This window comes from Phytophthora cinnamomi, assembly GCF_018691715.1.
Source record: "Phytophthora cinnamomi strain GKB4 chromosome Unknown Contig60, whole genome shotgun sequence".
Classification (NCBI taxonomy): domain Eukaryota; phylum Oomycota; class Peronosporomycetes; order Peronosporales; family Peronosporaceae; genus Phytophthora; species Phytophthora cinnamomi.
The window spans coordinates 550,102-568,262 of NW_027150993.1; the positions used below are offsets into that span (position 1 = coordinate 550,102).

At 54.4% G+C, this 18,161-nt stretch overlaps 3 protein-coding genes across 3 annotated transcripts; 2 read left to right on the forward strand and 1 right to left on the reverse strand.

The window, feature by feature from the left end:
• Positions 1 to 7,132: 7,132 nt before the first annotated feature.
• On the forward strand, positions 7,133 to 10,495 carry IUM83_14074 (uncharacterized protein; the record flags this gene model as incomplete). Its single annotated transcript, XM_067938795.1, has 1 exon — positions 7,133 to 10,495. One exon carries the CDS (start codon positions 7,133 to 7,135, stop codon positions 10,493 to 10,495), a length of 3,363 nt encoding a protein of 1,120 aa, XP_067787454.1.
• A 333-nt stretch (positions 10,496 to 10,828) lies between these two features.
• On the reverse strand, positions 10,829 to 11,509 carry IUM83_14075 (Leucine-rich repeat and guanylate kinase domain-containing protein; the record flags this gene model as incomplete). Its single annotated transcript, XM_067938796.1, has 1 exon — positions 10,829 to 11,509. One exon carries the CDS (start codon positions 11,507 to 11,509, stop codon positions 10,829 to 10,831), a length of 681 nt encoding a protein of 226 aa, XP_067787455.1.
• A 214-nt stretch (positions 11,510 to 11,723) lies between these two features.
• On the forward strand, positions 11,724 to 12,834 carry IUM83_14076 (transmembrane emp24 domain-containing protein 4; the record flags this gene model as incomplete). The annotated part of the gene is made up of 7 exons (XM_067938797.1): positions 11,724 to 11,816; positions 11,881 to 11,964; positions 12,044 to 12,130; positions 12,211 to 12,306; positions 12,383 to 12,529; positions 12,610 to 12,681; positions 12,757 to 12,834. 7 exons carry the CDS (start codon positions 11,724 to 11,726, stop codon positions 12,832 to 12,834), a joined length of 657 nt encoding a protein of 218 aa, XP_067787452.1.
• Between the last annotated feature and the right edge of the window lie 5,327 nt (positions 12,835 to 18,161).

Below are 18,161 nucleotides of genomic sequence, written 5' to 3' on the forward strand. Positions count from 1 at the left end.
ACGGCGCTGTGCGCCCCCACTTGATAGGTCTTTGTTTGCATGTGTAATAATTGAATCAGAATCGAATTTGCCCCGAAGGACGCAAGTGCGAGTGTTTCCTTGTGTAAAAGGGTGCCGAGGACCGGTTCCATCAAAACTCAACCCCATATAGTCTTTTTGGGTGTGCCTCGGTGTGAGGAGGAGCTTAATTAGCTATTTTATATTATTACGTGATCTGGACGACATTACCGACACGTATTTCGTATTTTCGGGGAGTAAGTGACTCTCCTGAGGTTTCGCCGGAGCGACTACGCGGGGGCTGAGATAGGCTCAAGTCTTCAGTGCGGTTGCTGAATTTCGCTCATTTTGGAGCGTGGTGCGCGGGCGTCCCTGGGTGCAGAGCGAGAACCCAGACTACGGACAGGCTCAAACCGAGCCAATTTTCTCGGGGCCACTCTAGGTCTGAGGGGCGAGTGAAGACCTGTGGAAGCGGCTCTCGGCTGGAGCCGCCGGAGGAAGTGAAGAAGCTACGGAGACCAGGTCCGAGGTCTCGGAAGAGGTGGACAAGTTACGTGTGGAGTGTCGTGTTTTGTATTGGAGAAAACCGGGGGCAGATTGGGTTGGACACGTGCGAGCTGAGACCTGTTGAGTGGGGAGCAGGTTTCGTTTGGAGAGCGCTGGAGACATCTGAAGTGGGAGCAAGGTTGCTGTGGCTGGCTGACGTCTGGGCCCAAAGCGTAGCCCTAGGAAGAACCGTCAAGGGGATCGCAAGGGAGGTGCACACGCCGCGCCTGACCAAGGACCGGAGCTGGGAAGTTTCATCCGAGCCGTTGTTGGGCTCGGCTGAGGTATTTCAGCTGAGACCCCGAAGACTCTGAGCCTTCTGAGCTCTAGTCCGACGTTCGGTGGTCTACGTTTATTCAAGGTTCGATCTGGAAAGCCGGGAATTGGCCCGCACCTCGCCACACATACGCCGAGCGATACTAACCAATGAAGGTCCGCTCGAGCGAAACTCCGCGCAAGTTCTTCTACAGGTTGAATGCAGCGCAGACAAGTCCGGGATTGAATTCCAGAAGTCATCCAAGTATCGCGAGCGATACCTTCGTCGCTTTATCAAGAAGCTGAAAGACACCCAGCTGAAGACCGCGCTGCTATACTAGAAGTCCAAGAGCATCAGCGAAGTTGAGCATGCACTCAGGTGACACGAGGATATTTGGCGCGAAGAAGGTTACGACACACCTCTGCCGAGGAGCCGCGATTTCCACGCTGACAACGATCATTAAGGCCGCTTCAAGCCTCGCAGATCTGGCCGTGCGTTTGTCGTCCAAGACTCGGAGCTCGGTTCAGACTTGGAACCTGAGCGACATGTCCAGTTTGAAGAATTAGATGATGAAGGAAAACGAGTAACCCCCGCTGCTCGGGTGGCGTTGGCCCAGGGACGCGAGAATCGTGCAACCAAGGCCCCGCGTGCTGAACAGCTATGTGTTCAAGATCGAAGATGTTGCCAAGGAAGTCTACCGCGTCCTGGAAGCTGACGGATGGCGTCCCCCAACTCAGAAAGTTGACCAGCGTCCAGACCCGGACACGAGATTAAGGCCCATGTTACCGCGTTCAGGTAACGCGCCATGGCAGAGGACACGCAAGAATTGCGGGAAGTATGGAAACTCGAAGGACAGTTGCTGGGCGGACTTGATTTGTGATCGATGCCATCAGCAAGGCCATCCGACGGAAGCTTGCCGGACGATCCCATGTCCAGGTTGCAGACAGTTTCATCGTGGAATTTCGTGTGAAGATTGGAGAGCGGTTCAAGCCATGAAGAAGCTCACGCACCAAGGTGCACTCAAGGACCAGACCCTGGACGCCGTCCAGACTGGAGAAGGTGACTCTGGGGAGAAGTCGTTAAACTACTAAGCCCGCTGGAAGGGGTTCCAGAACGCGTCGGGCTGAAGAAGACCCCATAGTTAAGTGCCTTAGTGGGCGTCGGCCCAGAGCTGAGAAGAAGAAGAAAAGACCAAGATAACCAACAATGCATGAATGTATTTCAAGATTCATCCCATGACTCAGCCAACTTGAGCTCAAGCCCTGTGCATTCAGACAATGTACAGAAGGATACCTCGGGCGCGGACTCCTGGGTGGAGTGCCGACTACACCCAGGCAGGCGCTATGGATGGTGGGAAGATCACGAACCAGATGAAGCGCATGAGGTTGCCGTAGTGCACGGTGGTGTGAATGACTGTCGGACCAAGATACTCCTGGACTCTATCTGGTGCGTCAATTAGTATGCTGAGTTTTGACTTTGCACGTAAGTTGAAGATCAAGCTACAAACGCACAAGAAGATGAAGATTTCAAGACTGGGAGGTGTTCCGACATATATATCAGCACATGCCGAGGTCAAGATCACGCTTGGTCCAAGCGTGGTCTACGTTTTCAGGCTCTGGGTTGCGAATATCGGTGAAGGGGTGGATGTGTTGCTTCGTATGAAGTTCATGTACAGCGGTGGAGTGCGACGTTCGATACGAGAAGGTTTAGTTCAGCTTCCGGATGAGGACACGATCTTGATGTATGGCGGACCTGACCGCACCCGTGTGGGCCTGGGCCTGCCTGTGAGGCCAAAGGCGAGTCTTTACCTATGACCAGGGCAGAGTGCGACTATTCGGATTGACTATGGGCAGTCCAACCCCCAGCGTGAGGTGATTTGGGCCGGACGCGGTGATCGGTGGGTGACCAAGATCATCTACTCGGACGGATTGTGGCCGACTGCGGTCAAAGTGGTGAACATTTCTGATAGGCTGGTTTGGATTGACACACGTACCGATGTTTTGCTCGAATTGTGGAGGACGGTTTCTTCCCTCGTGCTGGCCGGTTCGTGCGTCCAGGCAAGAGGCAGTACCAAGAGTGGCATCAACTCATTTATGAGAGCACACTGTCTGTCCAAGCCCAGATTCAAGCTGATCGGCTGGCTCAATTATTGTACGACCAAGAGCCGCCCTGTGTACAGACGCCGAGTCATCCGTGGCCGTCCAAGACCATGCTACGAGCAACCCCCGGCACTGCTCAGGTTCGGATGGTGCGAGTAAACAAAATGCCGAGGAAGCTGAAGGTCACGTTTAGTGAGGTGGAGCCAAATGTGCGAGTACCTGCTGACCCTGGTCCAAGGACTAGGGACGCCGAAGTGCAAACTAATCCGGTCGTGGAAGTGACCCGCGCTCAAAGCGTAATCGCAGTGGGGAGTGCTCCTGTAGCCCCTGCAATTGCTGGAGATGAACAGCCTTTGAACGCGGAGGGGGCCCCTGATGCACCTTCAAGCTCTTCTGCCCAAGGTTTTGCGAATACACTAGTACAGCGATTGGAAGCGGAGTATGCACGAGTCATGCGAATCTCAGTGGAGGAGTTGGACCTGGAACCACCCGTATACATCCGAGAAGGCAGCGAGTTGATGGCTCAATTGCGCGATCAACTCACTTGTTGCCAGAGATTCAAGACTTGAGCCCAGAGTGCAAGATTGATGAAGCGGATGCCGGCGAGCCAGGTGTCACGACTCCTGAAATGGAGGCTCAGCTGAAGAAGACCTTGAAGTACCACCGCCGGATTTTCTTGGGTGATGGAAATGCAGCTCCCGCCCCTGCTCGTGGAGTCGTTTGTGATTTGGATGCTGGAAATGTGCGTCCAGTGGCTCAGCGCGCCAGGCAGATTGCCCCGCATTTGCTGGTCAAGGTTTACGAGTTGCTCAAGACACTCCGAGAAACGGGCCTGATTGAGCACTCTGAGTCATAGTGGGCTTCACCGATCGTTATCGTGCCCAAGAAAAGTGGAATTGATATCCGGATGTGCATTGACTGTCGAGCCGTTAACGAGTTTATCAAGTTATCACGGTACCCTCTTCCCCTCATGGATTATCTCCTTATTGGGTTCGAGCTGGGGATGTGGTTTATGCGCTTGGACATGACCAGTGGCTTTTGGGCGGTGTTGATGACTGAACGCGCCAAACTGATTTCAGCGTTCATTTGCCCGTTTGGGCACTGCCAATGGATCAGAATGCCGTTCGGACTGAAGAATGCGCCGCTCGTCTACCAGGCAGTAATCAACAACTGCTTGTGGGGATTTGTGCGTTTGCCGCCCGAGGAGGAAGCTTTCGTTGATCGTGATGTGTTGGAATTCCTGAAGCTGGGCATCCCCAAGCTCGATCGCACTAATGCTCAAGGTCTATGTGATATCGATTTTCATGACCAAAGTGCTGAGGTCGAAGTGGAGCTCTCAGCCGCGGTTTCAGTGTTGACTGACGAGATGACAGTGTTCAAGCTTAACATCCCTGCACCTCCTCAGATGGGTCCGGTACTCGGACGCAGCTCGTACATTGACGACATTGCGCATGGAGCACCGACATGGGACCGCCTATGCGAGGACTTGAATACGCTCTTGTTCCGTCTGAGATATTGGAACATCTCCGCGAGTCTCCCGAAGAGTGCGTTTGGCAAGTTGACCATTCCGTACCTTTCGCATGAGATCCGAGCAGAAGGGATCCGAACCATGCCCAAGATTGCTAAGTCCGTTCAAGATCTGTCGTTCCCGTCCACGCTCAAAGGAGTTCAGAGTTTCTTGGGGAGCTTGAACTACTACAACAAGTTCATCGAAGATCTCCCTGTGGTGGCCGCGTCACTTTACGAGTTAACCGAGGATCAGGTGCGCTCCGGACGAGACCTTGAGCGAGCGAAAGAAGCATTCGAGATCCTGAAGCGCAAGATCGTCTCAACTCCCATGCTACGTCACCCTGATAGCGGAAGGCAGTTCATCATCATACCACACGCCAATCCTTGGGCCACATGTGCAATCCTTGACCAGATGTATGATGGTGTGATTCAGCCTGTGCGATTTTCCGGCCGCATTCTGAACGAGTTTGAGCTACGCTACCACATTGCGGACAAGAAGGTTCTGGCGATCCTGAGGGTCTTTGAGTTGTTCAGACCATTGATTTACGGTTCGGAATTACCGGTGGTGCTCTACACTCGCTACTCGGTCTTGAGGTGGTTGCTGAATTCGAGTTCCGCTGAAGGAAGAAGCTTGAAGTGGGGACTGGAGTTGTCGAGATGGTCGCTGGAGATCCGTCGAGTCCAACGTGACGAAGATGGCCTCGCTGTCATATTGGGAGCGGGCATTACTCCCCGTGAGCATCTAGACGCGGTTGTCGAAAAGCTGATTCCGGCCAAGGGACACGTCGAGAATCCACCAGTGTTCAGCATCGAGATGCTTGAGTCAGATTACCAAGGTGTTGTCCTCAGCTTCGACGGTGCAGCCAAGACCTCATCGCGAGTGGGAAGTTGCGGTTGTGTTTTGTGGCAACTGCCCGGCTGGGAGGTCTTGGACGCGCGAGGTTTCATCCTCGAGGATGTGACTGTGAATGACGCTGAGTACCGTGGCTTGCTTAACGGTCTGAAAATGGCCTCGGAATGTGGAATCCAGGATCTGGTTGCAGTTGGTGACTCGAGGATTGTGATACAACAGGCTCAAGGTCTGATAAACTGCAATCAGCCAAACCTTCAACGCCGGCTCGCCGAGTACGAAGTGCTCAGGACCAAGTTCAAGACTGTGCAGCTGGTGCATGTGAAGCGCTTGTTCAAGCAGGCTGCCGATTATCCCACGACGACTTGGTGATTGGCAAGACCTGGCAGGTTGAGGATGCTGAAGAACGGCTGCATCTGCAGTTGGTGTCCAAGATCCCTGAAATGGTCAAGAAGCCTGCTAGTGGTGAACTCACAGCGGAGCTCACTGCTTCGACTCTGAATGCTGATTTGGAGGGAGTTCGTTCAGGGTTCGACTCGGCACCGTTGACCCCTGCTGCCAAGGTTCTGACTGTGATAACGCGAGCACGTTGACGCAGTAAAACGAGTTTTGCTGTGCTTGTCAGGCTCTGAGGACTAAGGAAATACGTATAAACCACAGTCAACTGAATCGAAGACTGTAGTGCTCGAATGTTATTGCAATAGTGATTGGGCAAGCGATCCTGAAACACGCAAGAGTACTATTGGATTCGTGTTCACACTGGCAGGTGGAGAAGTATCTTGGATGTCGAGACACCAGACTATCGTAGCTTTGTCCACGGCTGTGGCCGAGTATGTTGCTGGTTGTGAGACTGCAATGGAGGCGGTTTCGGAGAGTAACATTTTGCAAGAGATTTTTCCGCGACGAGAAGTGAAACTACACATTGGAATTGACAATCAAGCCGCAGATGTAATGGCAACGAATCCTACTTACAGTCGACGGGCTTGTCACATCGAGCTACGATGGCACTATGTGCGCGAGCAATTGAGAAGGGTGTGATTGACCTGCACAAGGTGAGTGGTGTTGTGAATCCCGCCAACACGTTTACCAAGCCGCTCGACAAGTTGCGTCTCAAGCGAATGTTGTCATTGGCTGGCATCGGAGATACATATTCGAAGCTGGCATATTGAGGGAGGCGTATTGGAATTCCGAGACAGATCCGGCAACTGTGACTTATGACAACTTGGAGACCGGGCAGTTGTGCAGAGTATAGTGAGATCAAGATACGCGGGTTTTCTGCGTGGGGAGCGGCTCAAGTCCGCTTGAAGAATCGTCAGAGCTCAGAAGCTGGAGTGATAACGATTCAATCTTACTTTTCCTTTTTCAACCTAGTGCAGACTCCCGGTCATACGTATCGAGTGCGTATTCGAACAGTACAAGCCCTGGTGGTAAACGGCCATAGATAATAAACACCAGTTCACGAAGAGCTGACTTCACCCGACCAAAGACATTTTTACCGAGTAGTACTGTAGTTTACGGAGTAGTAGTTGTCTAGCGGATAGTGCTACGCGGATTTTACTACTGTATTATCAGCCGGTTGCCACATGAGAGTTGGGTGCATGTTTCCGTTGTGAAACGCCTGTAGGTTTAAGTATCCGTCTTGTATAATTAAGTGAGGGAGTGCAAGTTTTCTATGGAACTTAAAGGGGTCACGCGCACTGCAACCTATATTCGACTGGTTTCAAGTTTCCATGGTTGCTAAATTGAGGTCGTCTCTTCGCAAAGGTCGTGCGATCTTGGGCATCTCGATCGATCTCCGACCAACAAGCTCACTCGCCAACTTGCCAAGTTTCCAACAGCACCAAGCGACAGGTCACAAAACAACAATACGCTGCGATGGTGCCCTCCAGACTGCAAAGTCTGTGGGTGGTTGCTTCGCTTGCAGCAGCTGCGTACAGGACTCAAGCCACTCCTCTTGTCCTAACAGCTACTGCACTCTACGCTGTGAAGACCGACTGCACTGGTGCTACGTCTGGACCCCCGGCGATAGTGACAGCCACGCCTACTGCATGCAGCAGCGGCGATCAAACGTGTGCGGTTGTCAACACTCTGTTCCCGGCGATTGTTTGCTCGTCTACTGACGGCACTGCGAGCGGTGCCTTGATTCAGACGGACCTCCCTGCTCTTTACGGCAGCAACCCTTACGTCGTCATCGCTGCTTATACCTCCGGTAAAAGCTGCGCAACTCAAAATGACATTACAACCATAACTGCCTACCTAGCCGACGGCGTGTGCCACAAGACCGACACATCGGCGAGTTTCATTGCCGTGAGGAAGGCGGACGGAACGGCGGCGGTCAAGACGTTCGCCGCCCCTGACTGCACGGGGACCGCGGAGACGACCATCATCACGGCCACGCAATTCACGGGCAACTCGTGCACAGCGGGTACCAATGGCATCGCTGACACCATGATCTACGGCGGCGGAACGACGGACGTGTTCCTGTCCTCAGCTGCAACTTTCGTCGATAATGCCGACACGTGCACTTTGGTGGCAGGATCTACGCTCACGGAGTTGGTGACGACCGTGGTGTCCACAGCATGCGTTTCGGGCACTCAGTGTGCGTCGGGGAGCGCGGAGCCCTACACCAATACGCTCTGCGGCAAGACTGCAGACTATGCTACCAATGTTGCCACTGTGTTCGGGAGTACGCCATACGTGATCATTGAGAAGTACACGGAGGGGGCCAACTGCGCGGTGACGGACTTGGCTGGTATCACGACTTACGTGGCCGACGGCGTGTGCCACAAGACCGGCACATCGGCGAGTTTCATTGCCGTGAGGAAGGCGGACGGAACGGCGGCGGTCAAGACGTTCGCCGCCCCTGACTGCACGGGGACCGCGGAGACGACCATCATCACGGCCACGCAATTCACGGGCAACTCGTGCACAGCGGGTACCAATGGCATCGCTGACACCATGATCTACGGCGGCGGAACGACGGACGTGTTCCTGTCCTCAGCTGCTACTTTCGTCGATGGTGTCGACAAGTGCTCGATGGTGGCAGGATCTACGCTCACGAAGTTGGTGACGACCATGGTGTCCTCATCATGCACTTCGGACACTCAGTGTGGGTCGGAGACCGCGGAGCCCTACACCAGCACACTCTGCGACAAGACTGCAGACTATGCTAGCGATGTTGCCACTGTATTCGGGAGTACGCCATACGTGATCATTGAGAAGTACACGGAGGGGGCCAACTGCGCGGTGACGGACTTGACTGGTATCACGACTTACGTGGCCGACGGCGTGTGCCACAAGACCGGCACATCGGCGAGTTTCATTGCCGTGAGGAAGGCGGACGGAACGGCGGCGATCAAGACGTTCGCCACCGCTGACTGCACGGCGACCGCGGAGACGACCATCATCACGGCCGCGCAATTCACGGGCAACTCGTGCACAGCGGGTACCAATGGCATCGCTGACACCATGATCTACGGCGGCGGAACGACGGACGTGTTCCTGTCCTCAGCTGCTACTTTCGTCGATGGTGTCGACAAGTGCTCGATGGTGGCAGGATCTACGCTCACGAAGTTGGTGACGACCATGGTGTCCTCATCATGCACTTCGGACACTCAGTGTGGGTCGGAGACCGCGGAGTTCTACACCAGCACACTCTGCGACAAGACTGCAGACTATGCTAGCGATGTTGCCACTGTATTCGGGAGTACGCCATACGTGATCATTGAGAAGTACACGGAGGGGGCCAACTGCGCGGTGACGGACTTGACTGGTATCACGACTTACGTGGCCGACGGCGTGTGCCACAAGACCGGCACATCGGCGAGTTTCATTGCCGTGAGGAAGGCGGACGGAACGGCGGCGATCAAGACGTTCGCCACCGCTGACTGCACGGCGACCGCGGAGACGACCATCATCACGGCCGCGCAATTCACGGGCAACTCGTGCACAGCGGGTACCAATGGCATCGCTGACACCATGATCTACGGCGGCGGAACGACGGACGTGTTCCTGTCCTCAGCTGCTACTTTCGTCGATGGTGTCGACAAGTGCTCGATGGTGGCAGGATCTACGCTCACGAAGTTGGTGACGACCATGGTGTCCTCATCATGCACTTCGGACACTCAGTGTGGGTCGGAGACCGCGGAGCCCTACACCAGCACACTCTGCGACAAGACTGCAGACTATGCTAGCGATGTTGCCACTGTATTCGGGAGTACGCCATACGTGATCATTGAGAAGTACACGGAGGGGGCCAACTGCGCGGTGACGGACTTGGCTGGTATCACGACTTACGTGGCCGACGGCGTGTGCCACAAAACTGGTGACACCGTGAGCTTCGTCGCCAAGATAAATGGAGCTGGTTTGGTCACGATCACCGAATATTCAGACGCAAACTGCACTACGGTCAACGGCGTTCCTTTTAATGCGACAGCAGACCAGATCTCTGGTAATTCGTGCACAGATGGACCTGATGGTATCGCTGACACCAAGATTTACACTAGGAAAACTGTGTATTCCGTGGTGGGGCTCTACGAGGGTGCTTCATGCGCAAAGCTTGTTGAGTTTACCATTACGAATGAGTTGACGTGCACTCCAGCAAGTTGCCAGGCATCAAAATCGAATTCCGTTGAGACCTTTTGCCCTGACAGCTATTTCGATCTGGCTGAGACCAAGTTCGACGCTGACAAGTATCTGGTTGCGGAGTTGTACTCGGGAACGAATTGTGGGGTCTTTGAAGGGGCAACTGTGTACTCGGCTGACACAAATTGCAACCCCGCGATGGACGGCACTAGCTACACTGTAACGCTGGCTGCTGGATCTGCTACTCTTGTTCAGTACACAGATGATGCGTGCGCTTCAGTGGGCAACACCACGACTCCGGTGTCCCCCCAGCAATTGTCCGACAACGCGTGCCTTGACAACGCGAAATACTACGCCTTCAATGCCCAGCCCCCACCTGATACGCCTGGCGGTCCCAACACACCGAACGGTTCCGGCACACTGGACGGTTCCGGCACACCGGACAGTCCAGTCACGCCTGACACGCCATCCAAGACGACGGAGACTCCTACAACGACCCCATCCACCACGACCGCCACGCCATCTTCAACGACGGAGGCGCCTACCACCACTAGCACTGGATCTGCCAAGTCTGACGCGGCCTCACTTTTCCAGGCATCAACGCTGCTGACTGCCTCGCTGGGACTGTTTGCGGCTGCGTTGGGGCTTCTCTGATCCAGCACGGGCTAACATGGCGTGGCGAAGATACGCTTGATTGAAGAGCCGAACTGTTCGTCGACCACGAAGCTCCATCGTCCTTGCCAGCTTCTTTATTTCATCTGGGGCAGTGGTGATCGCCACTGCACTGCATTTGCTGCTCATTTCAGGTCCTACGCCACATAAGCACAAAAAATGAATTTCCATTTGCCATCAACTTCCCCTTTCAAAATACCGACATCCTCTGCGATTCCTGCACACCAAGCATGCATGTATGTATATAAGTTAAAGTACCAACCTCGCCTCGCCGTCGATTCCTATCTACCGGACCCATTTCTCCATGCCCGCTCATCACACCGTCGGCGGGTTCTGCACGGACGTGGACACGCTGAGCCCCATGGGCGGCAGCGAGAACGTGACGGCCTTCTCCCGCAGCTTCTTGCTCACGCGGTTGCCCACCTTCTTGACCGCCTGCGCCCTGCCGAAGAGCGCCTTGGGCACGGCCACCGCGGCCGCGGCCGCCGCCGTGGCCCTCTGCTTCCTCAGCTTGTGGCGCTCGCCGTCGAGCCTGGCGGGCGGCTCGGGCGCGGACGTCTGCAGCGCCATCTGCAGCGCCTTGAACTGCGTCTCGAAGAAGACCTCGAGCTCGTCGGGCGCGAGTCCCAGCGCCTTGTGCTGCGGCTCGCCCCAGTAGTTGCGCTGCCAGGCGTGGATGGCGTTGCCCCAGGCCTTGCGCTCGCCCCACGTGGGCGCGCTCATGACCAGCAGCACGGGCGCGCCGTAGACCAGCACGCGGCCGTCGCGGATGCGCGAGCGCTGCAGCCGCACCGAGAAGCTGTAGGGGCAGTCGCGGCCGTCCGCGTCCGGCACGCCGCGCACCTTGAGCCGCGAGCGCGAGAGCACCACCTCGCGCACCATGACGCCGCGGTCGCGCCGCGAGTAGAACTGCAGCTTGCCCTCGCCCAGCACGCAGTAGTAGATGTGGCTGCGGCGGCCCTCGTCGTGCAGCAGCAGGAAGCCCTCCTTGGACATGCCCGCTGACTATTCCAGCGCTCCCGACTCTACTGCTGCTCCAGGCCTGATGCGGTTTCGGGATGGGATGGGTGCGCCGAACACACTGGGCGAGCGAGTGACCTGATTTTACTATGCCGCATCTCAGTGCCCCCCGCCGCCCAATCAGCGGCGAGAACGAGTGGAGGATCCGCTCTGAAAGCGCTACATACTGTACTGTCGGACGGATAGCTCCATGTCCATGTCCATGTCCATGAACCTGCCGCTGCTGCTGCTCGCGGGCGCGCTGGGGGCGACCCGCGCGCTGTATTTCAACGTGGTGGAGGAGGTGCGGCCGTCCTGCTGCAGCTGCGCGCTGGGGAGGAGCTGACGGGGTCTGTGCGTGTGTGTAGAACCACCGCTGCTTCCTGGTGGATGTGCCGGCGCAGACGGCGATCCGAGCCGAGTACGACTCGCCCGACACGACCGACGTCATGGTGAGAGGGGAGGAGAGGAGAGGGATAGAGATAAAGGGAGACGGAGTCGCGTGCTGACTGAGTGCTGTGAGGAGGGCAGAAGACGGTGATGGAGTTCTACGCGCCGGACCCGAGCCACGGGGGTGACGAGCACACGCTGGTGAAGAGCGAGACGACCAGTCAGAAGGTGCTGGGAGCAGTTTATTATAGGTGCTGGGGGGAGCTGGAGGGGTGCGGGCGGTGCGAGCTGACTGGGGGCTGTTGCAGGGGTCGGTCTCGTTCACGGCGCAGCAGAACGGAGTGCACTGGGTCTGCGTCAGTCTCGACTCGTCCAACTACGCGCTGCCGGACGACGCGTCGATGGTGCGGCTGGGTGGAGTTGTTGGGCGGGTGGTGGACGGGTGTTTAACTGGTGGGTGGGTTGTGTTTGCTGCGCTAGCGCTTCGCGTTGAAGCTCAAGATGGGCACGAGCCACGAGGAGTACCAGAACTTGGCCAAGAAGAACCAGATGGACGACCTGCACCTGGAGATCATGAAGCTGAGAGACCGCGTGAGCGCGATCCAGCGCAACCAGGACTATGCGAAGGTTGTTCGTGATGTGCTAGTGCTTGGGTATAGCAGCATGTCTGACTGGTGAGAATGCGTTTTTGTGCTGTCATTTCACAGGAAAAGAGCTTGACGCTTCAGTCGTCGATCGAGAGCAGCAATCAACGCGCAACCTGGGTATCGTTGTTGCAGGTAAGACTGTGAGCACTCGGTTGCATTTGCCGACTTCCGATTTTCGAGGACACTGAGTGCGCTTGCATTATGTAGATTGCCATCTTGCTTGTTACGGGCTTCTACCAAGCAAAACACCTGCAGGCTTACTTTCACAAGAAGAAGCTGGTCTAAATCTAGAGCCACCGATGCCAAGATTTCGTGTTCCTGTTGCCGACTTCGTCTAGGAGACATCGATGTGCTCGATATCATAATGATACTGCCAATGCATCGAATCCCTACTGCGGATTTCGCTCCACTGTCGAGTACAGTCTGTTCTACAGACACCACTACTTTTTGGCAAACTGATTTTCTTTTTCGAATGAGCAGTGTTTCTCGGCGGTACTATCAGCACTTCTCCGCTAGCATGGATTGTTGTCCAGATCGTCCGCGATTCTTTAATGAACTCAAACGTGGTCCAATGCTACGAGGGTGCGAAACAGACTGCTAAACCCCTGTGTTTGGAATACGGAGCCACCATAACGCTCAGTGTATCAGCGCAAAGGTAGAATTTACCCCGCGACTCGTACGTCTTGGCCGTTTCGAAGGTGGTCGAGCGCGTGAATGTGCAGGTTAGCAATTCCAAAGGATAATTCGGTGATCGTGGCTGCTGGACACTCGTCGCCTGCATTTTCGACGTATGAACGTTTCATTTTGTTCGGCGGAAGCGCTTGAGCCTCGAGTCGCTCAGAGCACTTTGCGCATCGTAAATCGGTAGAATGAGCATTGCTCTCTCGATACTAGTTCACTTTGGCGTCTTCGAGCCCTCCTTCTCCTCAAACAGCGCAGTAAATCCACTCGCCTACGTAATTTGCTCGACTTGATTCTGCACGATCGCGCTGTCGATTTATTGCTGTCCCCGCTCGAACCCCGTGCACGAACGAATCTCCGACGAGAGTTCGATCGGTGCTGCACTGATGGAAACGTCGACCCTTTGTGGGACAGAGCTGGAAAACTGGCGATAGGCAAATAGTTAGAGAACCTTGCCAGATCTTGGTCGGGTCAAACTTGTTCGCGTTGTTTCCCAACGTCGTAGGCGGCGCAGAATAGTCCGAATCGCTAGCGAAGTGGTCGGTACGTGCACTTAAGGCTATCTGGCGACGTCCACTCTCTTGTAATACTCCGATTTTCTGTTTGCCTTCGTCTTCAACTCGCGGTGGTGATGTTCACATAGTGCTGTAAAAGTTGCCAGTCGGAGCTTGGACACCACACAATAATCAACGCAAGCAGGAACCTAGTCGCTCCGACTTGTTCGGACTTGGTGTCGAGGAAGTTGCCGGTCGTATCATTGTCTTACACGCTGACCAACTTGACAGTATCGCAGGTTGCTTCGGAGCCACTGCCACCAGCAGTATGTGTGGATCTGTATCGGTGGCGTTACTACATGTAAGTCGCTGGTGCAGCTGGTGTATATTGCAATCTTCGCGCTAAGCACGCCAAGCGCTGCTGGAAGCATGGGGCGGATCGGTGAAGTCGATCACGGCCTCTCAGGCTCTCCGCTGTTCTGAGTATGCCGTGGTGCACGTCAGCGGCTATCCTAGTAGGCCTTCGTCGAAGACATCGCCAGTATTATCAGACCCGAAGGGATTTTTGTATTGTGGCACCGCTCCTCCACTGGTGCCTTGCTTGCAGGCGCTTTACGTTCAGCGTAAATCTACGATCCACTCTGCGAGCGATATCGTCCCCAAGAGTCTGCTTGCGAAGGGTTGTTCTCCGTATCGTCGCCGCTGTTTTGTCGTTTACTTTGTGTCGAGACGGCAGGGCAGACTTGAAAAATGCATCCCCAAGCCGAGTGCCTCGCGGCTAGCCTCATACGCCGATTTCGCTTCCCCCTTAATGCTGCAGGTATTATGTAAGTACTAAGTATTAATAATGCCTTTGGATAACTTTCGGTGACTAATATGCGGCTGGAAAAAGCTGTGGCGTGTCACTCTTAGGCAACCGGCATCAATCGACTGCATTATTGCATGCAGCTGATGGCAAGCGCCGTCGCTGGAAATCAAGGCTGTGCAGCCTTCTGTTTGTTTGGTAGCATACCCATTATCTTAGCTTTTATAGTTTTTATGTTAAGCCATGCATAACTTCGGCTACGTGAGAATGTGTACTTCATTTCATTTATGGTAAGCAAGCAATACTGTGTTTAACAGTTTTCTTTTTGCGCCTAACTCACGTACTACCTGCCAACCAGACCTCGGAAAAAATATTATTGAATTGCAATTACTCTATTTTTTGTACGGAAATATGTATTATTGGACCCCAAGGTCTCCAGTACAATTATTACTGAGACAGTAAAATCAGTAAATTGGATTTCCATACAAAACATAAGTATAAAGCATTTTGCTATAGAAAAATAATTACAATAAATATGTATTACTGAACATGAAATTATTGAAGTTATTATTATGGAATTTGAAACTTTGCAATTCAATACTATACTGTATTTTCCGAGGTCTGCTGCCAACTGAAGAGGCTGTATCCGACAGCTTCGCACTGTCTGCCTGCTTGGCGTTGCTAGAACATCGACTCAGACATGCACTGGCATATTTCTGACTGTCAGCAAGGATCATTTTTGAGCACGGCTGCATTGTGAGACTCACCTGTCCTCGAAGTCCGGGATACCCGGGCTGTTTTCTTGGGATTACAATGATGTTCTCATTCGCGTCGACTGTCGTCGCTACCGTCGCTCAATACGAATATCCACTTGCTTTCGCCACCACCAAATTCGCTCAACGCGATTAACGGTGACGCATTCGCTCGCGCACGGAGATGGGCCTCCACGCAGCCAATTCCCGTCTCGGTGTCCCGCACGATCCGGTTCTCCACATCATGCTTAGCTGACGCAATTGCGAGCTTACAGAACATCACCAGATGTCGCAGACACCACACGAGAACCACTAGCGAGTTGACGCCAATAAACGCGTTTGCCGCACAATACAGACCAAATATCGACAATGATGACGTGGGGAGAAACGCAAAAGCTAACGCGAAGTTAGCAATCTTGAGCACTGTCACCGCGTAAGTGGTGTGCTTGGCGCGTAAAGAACCGCTTGGAAATGGCTTCATGATGAACATTGCAACGAAAAACATGACATGCAGCGCGATGAGCAAAGTGAGGATCGTTTCACTGTCATCCAGAATGCCAACGCAAATCCCTATGCATATTTGTAGAGCAACCATCAGCAGAAAGAAGAGTCGGTTTCCGTAGCTGCTGTCCGAATAAAACGCTCCCCATACTGCGCGTGCACGAAGTTTACTTAAGTCTCGTTCACCACGGTGCAAAACGGCTCGGGTTACCACGAGGGTGATACCGAAAAGCACAATAACGATGATCGTGAAAGCGATCACAAGTGGCCAAACATCCAACGTCTGTGCCTTGAACTCCATCGATACCTCAAATGATACCGCCATACTCAGCGGGAGAAGAGAGAAGAACCAGACTAAAAGAACCAATCCCAAACAGCGCCAAACTACACCCCTTCTACCGTTCTTGTTGTTCCGATTGCGCCACTTGCTCCATAAACTAGCTCCCAGGACAATTCCAACGAAGAATCCTATGACAACCGCGAAGCCCGCAAATGTGTGAGTTAGCAGCTTCATTTCGTCTGTCCCGATACGATCGCCATAACCCACAAGACCTCCGAGAATAATAGTCATCAGACGCCGTCCAGACAAAGAATACTCGGTTTGAGCTCGGTACACGAGAAAGTTTGCCCACGCGAAAAGATCTGTGAAGTCCCAAAGGAAGTACGGCGTTTTCAGGAGCGTCAACGCCGAAATGACAGCTATTTGTTGAACGTACTGTGTGTAAATGATGAACTCCCACGAATTAGGAGCCCACACGGATCCTGAAGGTAAATATCGAGCGATGCCCTCATTAAGCACCTCAAAGTGGAAGGCCACGAGCAGGAGCACTGAGATTACGGCCGCTGCGCATACGGAAAAGCGCAAACCATTTTGAAAGCTCGAGCTGGCCGCATACAATCCAGACTTAGCCTCCGCCTGCCACCCACGCTTGCGCCCTCCGATCACAAGGGGGGAGTTTCCAGTGCCCCCTTCATCAAATATGCTGCTTCCGTCCTGGTAATCGATCCCAGTCATTGCTGGGTCTCCACGGACGTACTGCTTGGCATCCTGTGTTGTTGCATCCATCGTTTCAATTGACATCGCCTTCATCGTTGTCGGTTTGTCGTCACGTTTGTCGTAGGCAGCGTGCGAGGGTGACTTAGTATTGAAAGTCGGCTTTTCGAAAGTTGAAGAATCAGAGTTTCCTTTGACGAAAGGAATACTTGGTGACTTATCGCCGTCCTCTCGTAATGCGCTGTCCTGAATCTTCTCACTTTCCGAAGAGCGCTTGTTACTACCTTGAAGTCTCGTTAAACCTGTATCTTCTTCACTTCCACCCTGCACACTGTTTGTAGTCCCAAATGGTATCATTAGTACCTCAAGCGGTGCTGATGTGAGCAAAGAACTAACACCAAATGTCGCTACCACGGCCGATTTGCCATTGCCGTTCGACTTGTCCGCTTTACCGGCGGACTCGGATTTGCCGTGACTGGTTTTCGCGTCCGTCGCCGTCGAACCCGTCGATGAAGACGCGACCCCGGCCGATTTGCCATTGCCGTTCGACTTGTCCGCTTTACCGGCGGACTCGGATTTGCCGTGACTGGTTTTCGCGTCCGTCGCCGTCGAACCCGTCGATGAAGACGCGACCCCGGCCGATTTGCCATTGCCGTTCGACTTGTCCGCTTTACCGGCGGACTCGGATTTGCCGTGACTGGTTTTCGCGTCCGTCGCCGTCGAACCCGTCGATGAAGACGCGACCCCGGCCGATTTGCCATTGCCGTTCGACTTGTCCGCTTTACCGGCGGACTCGGATTTGCCGTGACTGGTTTTCGCGTCCGTCGCCGTCGAACCCGTCGAACCCGTCGATGAAGACGCGACCCCGGCCGATTTGCCATTGCCGTTCGACTTGTCCGCTTTACCGGCGGACTCGGATTTGCCGTGACTGGTTTTCGCGTCCGTCGCCGTCGAACCCGTCGATGAAGACGCGACCCCGGCCGATTTGCCATTGCCGTTCGACTTGTCCGCTTTACCGGCGGACTCGGATTTGCCGTGACTGGTTTTCGCGTCCGTCGCCGTCGAACCCGTCGATGAAGACGCGACCCCGGCCGATTTGCCATTGCCGTTCGACTTGTCCGCTTTACCGGCGGACTCGGATTTGCCGTGACTGGTTTTCGCGTCCGTCGCCGTCGAACCCGTCGATGAAGACGCGACCCCGGCCGATTTGCCATTGCCGTTCGACTTGTCCGCTTTACCGGCGGACTCGGATTTGCCGTGACTGGTTTTCGCGTCCGTCGCCGTCGAACCCGTCGATGAAGACGCGACCCGGCCGATTTGCCATTGCCGTTCGACTTGTCCGCTTTACCGGCGGACTCGGATTTGCCGTGACTGGTTTTCGCGTC